The sequence below is a fragment of the Balaenoptera acutorostrata genome, chromosome 4 (genome assembly GCF_949987535.1).
Source record: "Balaenoptera acutorostrata chromosome 4, mBalAcu1.1, whole genome shotgun sequence".
NCBI lineage: Eukaryota > Metazoa > Chordata > Mammalia > Artiodactyla > Balaenopteridae > Balaenoptera > Balaenoptera acutorostrata.
Window position 1 is genome coordinate 90,954,412 of NC_080067.1, and position 13,826 is coordinate 90,968,237.

Here is a 13,826-nt window from a genome sequence, read left to right on the forward strand (position 1 = left end):
GCTGGAAATTAACAATAATACTTTTTGTATGTAAATGTGTTTGAGGAAGTAAGGATATGAAACAAACTATTTCCATCTGGGATTATTTTTTTTAATATTTATTTATTTGGCTGTGCCGGGTCTTAGTTGCGGCATGTGGAATCTTTGTTGCAACATGCACGATCTTTAGTTGCGGCATGCATGCGGGATCAAGTTCCCTGACCAGGGATCGAACCCGGACCCCTGCATTGTGAGCGCGGAGTCTTAACCTCTGGACCACCAAGGAAGTCCCTGGGATTATTTATCTATTAAATTCATGGTACTTTAAAGCTTCCTACCTAAATAACATCACCAGTAATACTGCTGGAAATTTATTAAGCTAGCAGGTGGCATTTTAAATGGGGAAAGGAACACTGCTCAACTTAGTAGCAGGTTACTATTTCCAATAAAGAAGAAATACTATTTCAAGCATATAAGTTTGAAAGTGGCCAGTGGAAATCGTGGGAAAATTGAGATATAAATATGAAAAGGACCTGGACATGAATAAAACTGAAACCAGATGTTGATAGTATTTTGAGGATGTGTGAAAAATGTATTAGGTAGGTATGCAAGAAAATTAGGTAATTTGGAGTTTAATTGAGTAACTAAGGACACACAATTTGTTTTATCTTCCATTTTCTAAAAATGGATGATTAGGGCTCATATGCAATACAGAAACTACATCACTATTATTCTTTGTTTATTTCTAGATAAAGACACAGCTTATATGAGTTTTAGTGTTATCCTTTAACCATTAATGTTAATTTTATAGGAACTCAATAAAGAAAGTAAGGCATTTTTTTTAAAGGACCATTCTTATAAAAGAGCAGGTGAGAAAGAAGGGGAAAAAAAATCCCCGTTTTGCTGTCACTTACGTGTCTGGCCACTGGGTGCCAGAGTAGATCTTCCTATAGTTAGAGGTTCAGGCAGGCAAGGGATAACTAATTCACACGGCTGCATACCCAAGCATGAATGGTAAGGACACCAAGAGAGTCTAGTCATTCCTGGTGCTCGATCCTTTTTTAAAAAAACTTCCTCTCAACTCTCTTCTCAAAAGAACACATCAACCGTCTTCTTAATGCATTCTATGATATTTTAGGGACTTGTTTATTTTTATTTACGTTTTTAAGAGCATGGGTTTAGTTTTCATCAGAGATGCTTCAGTGTTTCCAAACCAAGGTTGAACTTGATTTGGATTTGGTTTTCAAGGATTTGGTCTTGGTTTGGTTTTGGATCTGGATTTGATTTTAGATTTGGACTTGATTTGGATTTGATTTAGATTTGCCTTGGATCTAGTCTTGGTTTTCATGGATTTAGTAAACAGCCTTCAGGGGTTCCCAAACCAGGTCTAAGCCTAACAGTAAGTGGAGTAGCAAATACAATCCTGCCGGACAGATCCAAACCACTACAACGTCCCCATAGCCAATATTCTGGTAGGAATATTAATATAAAATGCTGGTACAAAAGCAGGTATAGCAAAACTCCACTGGCATTACTCCTTTCTTGAAATTTGAAAGTAGTCACTACCCTAGATCTTTCCCATTGTCTCCTCACTTCACTGACTTCAGTGTCAATAATCTTACAGCTAAAAAGAAAAAAAATTCCTTGAAATGCCCACTTGATAAGCATGACAAGCCCTAGGTTATTGGTTCTAACTTAAGAGAAAGTAAAGAGAATATGATTTGCTATAAAGTTTCCCTTAAGCAACTACTTTTTATTTTTATTATATTCTCTACTTTTGAATCTCTCTCTTTCTCTCTTTTTTTTTTTGTGGTTAAGGAAAGTAGTAAAATTATACTGTTACACCATGAAGATTTTTATTATGATTTTTTAAAACTCAAACGGTATTAAAGACTCGAATGTAAGACCTGAAACCATACAACTTCTAGAAGAAAACATAAGCAGTACATTCTTTGACAGCTTTTTTAGCAGTGTTTTTTTGTGTATGTCTCCTCTGGCAAGATAAATAAAAGCAAAAATAAATAAATGGGACTAGATCAAACTAAAAAGCTTTTGCACAGTGAAAGAAACTATAATCTAAATGAAAAGGCTAACTAGAATGGGAGAAGACATTTGCAAACGATATATCTGATAAGGGGTTAATATCCAAAATATACAAAGAACTCATACAACTCAACAACTGAAAACCACCTGATTAAAAAATGAAATGAGCAGAGGACCTGAATAGATATTTTTCCAAAGAAGACATACAGATGGCCAACTGGCACATGAAAAGATGCTCAACATCACTAATCATCAGGGAAATGCAAATCAAAACCACAGTGAGGTACCACCTCACACCTGTCAGAATGGCTGTTATCAAAAAGACAGCAAATAACAAGTATTGGGGAGGATGTGGAGAAAAGGGAACCCTTGTGCACTGTTGGTGGGAATGTAAACTGGTGCAGTTACTATGGAAAATAGTATGTAGGTTCCTCAAAAAATTAAAAATAGAACTACCATACAATCCAGCAATTCCACTCCTGGGTATTTATCTGAAGAAAACGAAAACACTAATTCAAAAAGATATATGCTCCCCACTATGTTCACTGTAGCATTATTTACAGTAGCCAAGATATGGAAGCAACCTAAGTGCCCATCAACAGATAAATGGATAAAGAAGGTGTGGTGTATATATATACACACACACACACACACACACACACACACACACACACAATGGAATATTACTCAACCATAAAAAAGAATGAAATCTTGCCGTTTTGACATAGATGGACCTAGAGGGTATTATGCTTAGTGAAATAAGTCAGACAAAGACATACTGTATGCTTTCACTTATATGTGGAATCTAAAAAACAAAACAGTGAACAAACATAACAGAAACAGTCATAGATAGAGAGAACAAACAAGTGGTTGCCAGAGGGGAAGGGGGTTGAAGGAGGAGAAAAACAAGTGAGGGAGATAAGAAGTACAACATCCAGTTACAAATGAGTCATGGATAAAAAGAAAAAAATTGCTTTTCCCTTGCTACTGCTTCATCTCCACCATCTTAAGGCTTGGGACGTTAAAAGCTAAACGTGATGAAGATTTCCAAATTCTAGGCTTCTGAAAAGTGGAGAGAGGTTAGATTTAGCAGCCTCTTTCCTCTATTTCTTATTATCCATCCTTTTTTGGTTCATTATAGAGTGAGACTGTATCTAATGCAAAAACCAAATGCTCGGAACGTAGAAAAATGGTACAGATGAGCCAGTTTGCAGGGCAGAAGTTGAGACACAGATGTAGAGAATGGACATATGGACACCAAGGGGGGAAAACTGCGATGAGGTGGGGATGGTGATGTGCTGAATTGGGCGATTGGGATTGACATGTATACACTGATGTGTATAAAACTGATGCCTAATAAGAACCTGCAGTATAAAAAAACAAACAAAACAACTAATACTAAACTTTCATTGGGTTATTTGTATGGAAATATGTTAATATAAATGTTTCAGACATTACATGAAATTTCTAAAAATCTTATATTTGTATTTGTATGGAAATATGTATGGAAATATGTTAATATAAATGTTTCAGACAGTACATGAAATTTCTAAAAATCTTATATTTGTATTTGTATGGAAATATGTATGGAAATATGTTAATATAAATGTTTCAGACATTACATGAAATTTCTAAAAATCTTATATTTGTATTTGTATGGAAATATGTATGGAAATATGTTAATATAAATGTTTCAGACATTACATGAAATTTCTAAAAATCTTATATTTGTATTTGTATGGAAATATGTATGGAAATATGTTAATATAAATGTTTCAGACATTACATGAAATTTCTAAAAATCTTATATTTGTATTTGTATGGAAATATGTATGGAAATATGTTAATATAAATGTTTCAGACATTACAGGAAACATCTAAAAATCTTATATGTTCTGGTATAATGTTATAAGTAATAATCCTAGTTATTACTTTAAAATGTATATCTCAGAAATAACTAATTTTCTTGTCAACTGCATTATTATGAACTTTCATCAAATCTTTAACCATGGTCATTTTTAAGTCTTTTGTCATTTACAGACAGTTCTGGGTGTACTCTGATGATTTTGCAAATATGTTCCTATAAAAGAGTTTCATCTTCAAGAAATTCATGGAAAAGACTCTGACAAGTACAGGTTTCTGGTAACTGACTGTACTGCTGAACTGAATGAATAAGCATTTTCAGAACTCTAATGAAAAACTGATGAACTCATAAAAGTGCTAACAAAAGATCAAGATGAAAAAAAAGAAATTAATTACATGGGACTGAGTGAACTGATGAGGATGAGTATAATTTTTGTGACTTTCTGTCTGAATTAAAAAAAAAAAAAATCCCACAAGGACTCAGAGGAAAAGAATATACAAATCAATTTTCACTGCAAAGTAAAGGAGCTGTTACAGTGGAGGATTACTGGACTGAATGTCAATGTTATGACATAGTATAAGTGTGTTTCATGTTTGGTAATTGCAATCATTGTTGCTTTTGTTGTGGTCATCCATGTACAATGCTTGGTGTCAGTCTATCTATCTCTTGTAAAAATAAAATACAGTGTGTGTGTGTGGAAAAAAAAAAAAAAAAAAAAAAAAAAAAAACCAAATGCTCAATTTGCACACACCTAACATAAAAGTAAACATTAAAAGACGTAACTGAAATTTTACTAAAATTTATAAGAAATTCTTTACCTTCATCAACAGAATCTGAAGTGCTGCTTTTGTCCAAAGAAAGATATTCATTTTTATTCAAGTCCAGTGATTTTGATGACAGTCTACTTAACCTCTTTTCTGAAGTTAGTGAAGGGCTTTTGATCTGTTTCTCACTTTGGGGTTCCTCTTTCCCTAACCCCTAAAAAGCAAACAATAAGATCTTTAATAATAAAGACACTTTGAAATACTGCTTTTTGAAAAATTTGTTATGTTTGTATCACATTTCCAATTCAGTCCAAAAAATATTGGTAGATAACATAGACCATCCTAAAGTCATCTTCTTATACATTAATGAACAATAAATTTATGAAGAACATCATAAAAAAAGAACTCACAGACAATTAACAATGTGTGAATCACTTAAGTCGAAGAGAAAGGGGACAAAGGACAAAAATAATAGAACAGTCAGTTGTTTGGGGTGTGCAAAGGAAAGGAGTCAAACCCAGTTAGTTTCCCCAGACAATACCTGCCCCATCACCTCAAGGAAGAGAACTCACCCATCTCTCAAGATCAGTAACTAAAGGGGAAGGGGAAAGAAAAAAGAGAGATAAAAGTCACATAAGAGTACAGTGAGGGAGAAAAGATTAAAAGGGAAAATTAATTTCGCAGCAAACCCATAAGAACAGAGTTGGCTTTGCTGTTAAGGGACTAAGGAATTGGGCATTAAAATATATTCAGTATATACTGCTATCCATACTTTCTGGGAATGGCTTAATAAAGATATGTCATTTCTATAATAAATTTAATATTAGGCATTAAAGTATGAATGCTATTGCTATGTTAGTAGTATTCAAGTAGAACAGTATTATAATTAGGCTTAATAGAACAGTGTGATAAATATAAACTACACAGCAATGTACTTTCTTGTATTGTCTGTGTATAAGCAGATGAAAGACAGCAAAAGCGTATCTATAACTTCCTGCCCCATGAGATCTTTGAGCAGCACTGAACAACAGAAGCAGCTCCAGGGAGGAGACCGGTTTCCATTGGCCGCTCAGAAAGCAGAATAACAACTGGGACCCAGGACTCAATTTATTAAAGGATTATACTATCCTAGTTGAGGATTGATTTTTCAATCAGAGAGTATTGTTAAAATCAAGACTTGATTTATTTCGGAGTTCCACACTACGAAGCAACAGGTTTATTAGCTGACCCAGGGTCTCTTTAGATGCTAAGTAGAGTAACTTTCCACATATTTCTCCTGTTGTTTCTAATTAAGATATAGTTCCTATTATAAAGAACATGGACAGATACTTATAGGAAAAGTAACAGCCCCTATCTTTGAATGGTTAGCATCTGGACAATTTTTATTTCTTTGTATATTTTTCTATATTTCCTGAAATTTTACAAAGGGTGTTAATTTTATAACTTAAGAAAAACCTATTTTATTCTTGGAAAAAATGTTATTTCTAACTTTCTGTTATTTCCAACTTTGTTGGAAGTAAAAATGAAACAAAGTAAGTGACATAGGATATTCATGATATCTGAGAATCTCACTTTACTGCTCTTGGGTGCAAAAGGAAAAAAAGGACCAAACTTCTAAATTACTTGTATTCCAGCAGCTCATGCAGCTCAATAACAAAAAAACAAACAACCCAATCCAAAAATGGGCAGAAGACCTAAATAGACATTTCTCCAAAGAAGATATACAGACTGCCAACAAACACATGAAAGAATGCTCAGCATCATTAATCGTTAGAGAAATGCAAATCAAAACTGCAATGAGATATCATCTCACACCGGTCAGAATGGCCATCATCAAAAAATCTAGAAACAATAAATGCTGGAGAGGGTGTGGAGAAAAGGGAACCCTCTTGCACTGTTGGTGGGAATGTAAATTGATACAGCCACTATGGAGAACAGTACGGAGGTTCCTCAAAAAACTAAAAATAGAACTACCATACGACCCAGCAATCCCACTACTGGGCATATACCCTGAGAAAACCATAATTCAAAAAAAGTCATGTACCAAAATGTTCATTGCAGCTCTATTTACAATAGCCAGGACATGGAAGCAACCTAAGTGTCCATCATCGGATGAATGGATAAAGAAGATGTGGCACATATATACAATGGAATATTACTCAGCCATAAAAAGAAACGAAATGGAGTTATTTGTAGTGAGGTGGATGGAGTTAGAGTCTGTCATACAGAGTGAAGTAAGTCAGAAAGAGAAAAACAAATACAGTATGCTAACACATATATATGGAATCTAAGGGGAAAAAAAAAAAAAGGTCATGAAGAACCTAGTGGCAAGACGGGAATAAAGACACAGACCTACTAGAGAATGGACTTGAGGATATGGGGAGGGGGAAGGGTAAGATGTGACAAAGTGAGAGAGTGGCATGGACATATATACACTACCAAATGTAAAATAGGTTACTAGTGGGAAGCAACCACATAGCACAGGGAGATCAGCTCTGTGCTTTGTGACCACCTAGAGGGGTGGGATAGGGAGGGTGGGAGGGAGGGAGATGCAAGAGGGAAGAGATATGGGAACATATGTATATGTATAACTGATTCACTTTGTTATAAAGCAGAAACTAACACACCATTGTAAAGCAATTATACTCCAATAAAGATGTTAAAAAAAAAAACAACTATAACACTAAAAATTTTTTTTAAATTTAAAAAATTAAAAAAATAAATTACTTGTATTCCATAACCTGAAAACATCTATACTAAACATCAATGAATATATAATCAAAACATTAAATTATTCCTCTACATTCCATTCCCTTTCCTTAGAGAACATATGACTTCCTTTAGGGACAAAACTAGAAGCAAGGACCAATAGGTTAACTATCCCAAGAGCAGGTACAGAAGGCATTGTCAAAGAGGCTGTAGGAAGGACCCAAGAAATATTAGCAGTTCTGAGAACCCAGTCCTCAAGTCAGACTTTTGTAAAAGGAGGGGACTGCAAGAGATCCCCTGTCCTGTTACCACCCCAAAATTGAGTGGTTTGGTCTTCTCAGTGAGAACGTACAAGGGGATTAGCATTCAGAATCACCTCCCTTACACCAGCAGTAAGTTCCTAAGGGTCTCTTGATGAATAAGTTTTACATGAAATCCACACACAAAATCAGACTGAGATAGGTGCGTGATGATTGCCTGAGACAAGTTTATAACTTGGTGGCCTTTTACATAAATATATTCTGTTTCAATGTTTCCCCAACATTTATTCACAGCAGATGCTGGGAGCTCCATGAGAGAAGGTAGAAAAGGTCCACTGCTGGCCACACACAGATTCACCTTCAATCATAATAGCTTATGATTATTGAATACTTAATATGTGCTAGGGACTGTTCAATGCATTTTCACATATATTAATTCATTTAGTCCTTATTAAAAAAACCCTGTGGGGTATTAGTGTCCTCATCTTATAGTTGAGAAAACAAAAGCATAGAAATGTTAAGTAATTAAGTTAATTTCTTTAAGGTCATACAGTTAGCAAATGGCAGAGGTAGGATGTGAAGCCAATGCTCTGATCTAAAACAAGAAATTCAGTATTGGCTCCAAACTTGCATCCCCAATCAGAAGAACAAAAGTTGTACACTCTTAGCACTCAGAATGTGGTCTAAGTACCATTCTTCATTAAAACTATGGCTCATTAGAAAAAATGGCTGATACTAAGTCTGGGACAGAAAGTATACAAAATGTGCCTGGGACACATTATTGTACCAGAAAGAAAGGAAGTCATCAAAGATTATTGATTATTTCAAAAGAACAAAGGAGCCAACCTGAAGGGGCTCCCATTGGCAGAGGGGACAAACTGAGTATAAAAAGTAGTAATAATAATGACTTCAAGTGACAGAAACTCACCGAAATTTAAAAAAATTGAAGGGCTTATAATAATACTTGAAAAAATAAAGAAAGAAACTAACTATGAAGCCCAGTAATTAACTGGATGTGCCTACTTTAGTAATCAGTTTAACAAGCATCTATTGTTATTCAACCATGGTGTTCAGAGTTCTCATCTCCCCTTCAATACAGATTGTTTCCACTACGCACACTACCTACTAAAAAAATTCTGCTAACTATGAATTTCTCCACCTTATTATATTTTTAATGATGTCTCTCCCCCTTACAGACTGATGCTCAGGGAGCTGCCTGGTAACTCTGCACCGTATCCAGCTCTGAACAGAACCACATATTATTCCCATACAACCTCTGCAACTTACAGGCTTAAAACTCTTGTCCTAAAATAAAAGAGCAGCCTGACATTTTAAGTTTTTAAACATTTTTTATATTGTATTTTTATTTGCTCTTCCATTATGATGAACACACAGCAGTATCAGATAGATTTTTAAAGGGATATCATATACTAACCCCTTTTGGTGGATTTCCATCAATTGACTCTGTTTCTGAAACCCGACTAATTGATTCACGGGTAAAACTGATTGGCTTGGATAATTTTTCATCTCTCTCCCCACAGCCATCCAAGCTGCTTCTTCTTGGACTTCTGTAAGAAACACATCACAGAAACATAAACAAGGTCACTTCCGTACAAATAGCTGATTTAGCCTCCTCACTGAGGTCCTTTTCTATTATAAAGCATTTTGACAACAAATTTTTTTTTGTAATGTAACAAATAAGCTTCTACTTATAACAAAGCTATCTTCTTAAATCACATGCAAATTGACTTCACTGCTGAAAATAAAATACGCTCATATAAGATTTTATAAACTTCAGAAACCGCTAAGAAATTAACCAAGTACAAGTGGCCGTAACAGCAACTAATAAAATGAACATTGCTTATTTAAATTTCAGTTGTGGACAATGAAGAAGCTTCGAAAGGTGCAGGGTAGGTGTTTGAGTTGGATGCCAGGCAACACCAGAAGGCAGTTCTAGATCTCATCTCCTTCCTTTAGATTCCGTCCCAGCTGAGATGACACATCCCTCCAGGAAGGGGAAGCTCCTGATGTCTGAGCACAGAGCCCATCCATCAATCCATGCCTCCCTTCTTGTTCTTCTCATTCCTGAGAACAGGAATTCCTAAGGTTAAAGGAAAAGCTTTCAAATGGTCATAGGGACAAGATTACAATAAATGTCTTGGGACCTTCTTTTCCTCTTTCAGAGAGTGGGGGGGAAAACAGGAAAGTGTATTAAATATAAAAGCAGCACAATGGATCTAACTTCCAGACCTCAACTTTATTGAGCAATTAGCATTCCCATGTAATCATTGCTATGTTTAGACTTAAAGCTCTCCTAAAATAAAGTGGCTGCCTGACATCTGAATCCACATTATCCTGACAAGGAGACAGAAAAGCTAAAAAAGCCTATTCTACTCCACCCAAATAATACTTGGGTTTATTACCCAGTTACTCCTGGCCAGGCAGAATAGCAGGACTCCGAGGGAACCAAACAAGGAAAACGGCTCCTGGAGACAAGACCACCAGCTGAGGGTCTGTACTTGAGGATTTTAAGGATGGAGGTGGATTGTGGAGAAATGAAGGAAAAAAGAGGAAGGAGAGTGAAGGAAAGATTGAAAGTGAAAAGAAAGAAGATGGAAGAGCTGAGGAAATACAGGCGTGAGGTAGATATGCTTCTCTCAGAGACTGGAAGAATGAGAAAAAGAGTAGAAGAGGGAATGAGGATCCAGGGAAGTCCCAAGCCTAGTAAACTTGACAAGGAGAGTAGGCCAATGGAAATTTTTAACTTTACAGAAAACTAATAAAATATACATGTGTAACCATGTAAAAAAGACTGTAAAATATTAATGCTGAACTGACACAATATAAATAGGATCAGTATAACTAGAAGATTTATCTAGATAGAATAAAATTTTTGTATACACATGAGACTTTGAAAGATTTCCATCTTAAGACTTATTTGCTACAGAATTTTTAAATAAATAATTTACCTAATTTTTTATTAAGGTATAATTCATATATCATAAAATTCACCCCATTTAAAGTGTACAATACAGTGATTTACAGAGTTGTGCAGTCATCACCACTATTTAATTTGAGAACATTTTTATCACCCCGAAAGAAGCCCTGTGCCCCTCAGCAGTTGCACTCTCCACTCTCCCTTTCTCCCGGTCCCTGGCAACTCCTCATCTACTTTCTATCTCTGTGGATTTACTGATTCTGGACTCTATTTCATATAAATAGAATCATACAATATGTGGTCTTTTGTGACTGGCTCCTTTCACTTAGCATAATGTTTGCTCTAGAATTTTCATGTATTATCCTTAGTTGTTTTTATTGCTCTGACCTCAATTACCACTGGACAGAACGCACTTCTATTTGTACAGGTTAATAATAATGTCCACTCTTCCAAGTGAATTCCCATAAGTCAAAAATAATCTCTCTCCACTCTGAATTTTTCCCACATTATCTATTGCTCTTTTTGGCCCTTATCATTTTCAACCCTGTATTATAATTATTTGCATTCCCTGTAGCGCTATAAGCTCCTTTCATTAATGCAGTCAATATTTATTGAGTGCCAACTACATGTCAAGTACTATGCTAGGGTATCCTTGAGGAAAAGTCATATTATCTTTGTATCCCTTAAAATATCTTCCAGCTAATTTTCTTTATTGTTATCTATAGGTGCAGAGATTTCACTAGGTACTTCTCCATATCCTAATAAAAAGGTTTACTAACCCCATGCTTTAAGCAAATCCTAGGTGACACAGTTACAAAGTTAACATTTCCTCATCTGATCTGTATTTGCTTACCAATTTAGCAAACTATTCACTGTCCTCACCTTTCACTCATTCCACTACAGAGAAGCAAGAGGCAAATTTCACTGGATGGTGAATAAATAGAAAGCCTGAATTAGTAAAGTCTAAAATAATTCTGCTTTGATTAATGAATGATTAACAAATCTTGACATTTCAAAACATTTTGCAGTACCTTGGCTGCACATTATCCTCAATCGACAGGGACAAGTTCTCCATTTCTTCAGCATTTAAGCCTAGCTCAGTGCCATAGTTCTGCTGGAGCAGCTGCCAGAATTCCTGTCTGGTCAAGCTCTAGAATGACAGAAAGATTACCCTGACTATTGGAAAACATAACATAGTATACAACATAGTGATTCAAAACATGAATTCTGAAGTCAAAATGACCTGTTGTGCAGTTACTAGTGTATGGCTTTGTTATTCCACCTTTCTAGATATCAGTTTTCTGTATCTATAAAAAGTGGGTTAACAAAACGTATCTGACATAGTTGATACTGGGAATAGGTAGATGATGATTTTAAAGTGTGTAATATAATAACTACTGTCAATGGGTGTAAGACATTTAAAACCCTCTTTTTATAAAATAATTTGTTCATCGTTTCTGGCAATTACTAATCTGTGATTTAAATTCTGCAATCCAACCAGTCTATCAGGATGACTGGATCACCATTCAGAATACCAAACGTCAGTTCAGAATCCCTCCCCTTAATTCATAATGTATCTGAATATTTTAACTATATTTGAAACCTCATATATCAGTAAATTTTAAATTATATTTTCCTAAAATATAAAATGCAAGAGTCTGGAATTCAGAATATTTCCGTTTTTATTTTTATTTATTTTTAATAAAGTCCAGCTTGTTCTCTCTTTGTAGGTATCATATCAGTGTTAAATAATCTAATATAAAAAATGCATGTGTTACAAAGGAAAACAAAAACAATAATAGTATGACAACCAACAGTCTGATTTTTAGAAACATTATAGATGGTTAATTACATAATTAAGCAAGGTAGAGGGAGGCAGCATAACACTTGAAGCAACTGTTGGCAAGATTCTTTACATCTCTCATTCATTCAACAGATATTTATTTAGAACCTACCACATGTGTATCACTGCACTAGATGCTAAAACGGATAAAAATGATGTCCTACTTGCTCTCAAACAACTATAATTTAATTGAAGAAACACTGCAAACTTTTAAGTAAAAGTTAAATATGACAAGCTATATCAGTATTATGTACTAAAGAACTGGTAGAATCAACATGATATAGAAATCTAAAGGAAAGAAATATTACTGTGGTTTAGGGTGATCAGATAATGCTTCACATTGCAGAAGGGTCTTCAGCTAAGCTGAAGGAAGGACATGAATAGAGGAAATGGAGAAATAAAAAAATTGGGGAGAGGGAAGCTACATAAAAATATAGAATAAAATACATGAAAAACATAAGCAATATTTGTTTTGAAGTCAGTTATCAATTTATCAGACTAATCAGAGTAAAAATTTTAAGTGGGTAAATAGTAGGGATAAATATAGGGAAATTTTATGGGGCAAAAACATACAGACACCTTGAATTCCTCGCAGACATTCCCAATGACAAATACCACATTTCCTTTTTTCTTTTTCCCTGTTTCTCCTCTCTGTCTAGTAGCTATGGTACCTTTGTTTGTTACATTACACTAGATGACCTTCATTACATTTCATGGAAACTCAAAGATATTAAGAACAGAATTTCTGCACTTTAGACTGCTAGTTCCCAGATGACTAAGATTCCATAAGAGTAGTTGTTGAAACTTCAGATGTTACTATCAGCATTTCAAAAAGTCAAAAATATCCAAACAGTTACCTACAATAAAGTTTTTCAAGCTAGGTAAAATGTCAGGCCTCTTCGTTTGGGGCTGAATCATATTAACCTAGAGTGGTTATCTCAGGCTGATAAGAAACTCTCATTGGAAATAATGTATCCCTAAGAGACGATAATGTTCTAACATTTTATTATTTAATATACACCACTTATTTGGTTGACAAAAAGTCTTTTGAAGCATAGTGTCCATAGAAGAAAAATAAAAAGGATCACTAGTGGTAGAGAAAGAAACCACTGTTCTTGATCCTAAAGGTACCCACACACATTTCTGATTCCCACTCCAGAAGAACCATTTGTGTAATGGCTTTCTTTTTTTTTCACAATAGTAGTTAGCTCATACTAATAATTAGCTCAATATTCCAAAGATGTTATCTTTGAAACAATTTTAGTGTCATAAATGCATCGTTAACTTTATAAAGAGAAACAAGCAATATTTCAATATACTTGTGGAAGATTAACCTTTTATAAAAAGTCTTCTGAAATAATAGGTATCAAAGTATTCCAAAAACAAACTAAAGCAAGTAGATAAACAATGAGCGAAACACTCAGAC

At 34.7% G+C, this 13,826-nt stretch overlaps 1 protein-coding gene across 3 annotated transcripts in view; it reads right to left on the minus strand.

Moving 5' to 3' along the window:
- Nucleotides 1-13,826, minus strand: part of GRAMD1C (GRAM domain containing 1C) — a 103,582-nt gene that overhangs the window by 20,761 nt on the left and 68,995 nt on the right. For all 3 annotated transcript variants that reach the window (XM_057546104.1, XM_057546103.1, XM_057546105.1), the window contains 3 exons: nucleotides 11,589-11,707; nucleotides 9,055-9,187; nucleotides 4,705-4,864 (listed from right to left, as the gene is read on the minus strand). In XM_057546104.1, the coding sequence (XP_057402087.1) occupies nucleotides 4,705-4,864; nucleotides 9,055-9,187; nucleotides 11,589-11,707 (412 nt within the window). The remainder of the gene's footprint in view (nucleotides 1-4,704; nucleotides 4,865-9,054; nucleotides 9,188-11,588; nucleotides 11,708-13,826) is intronic.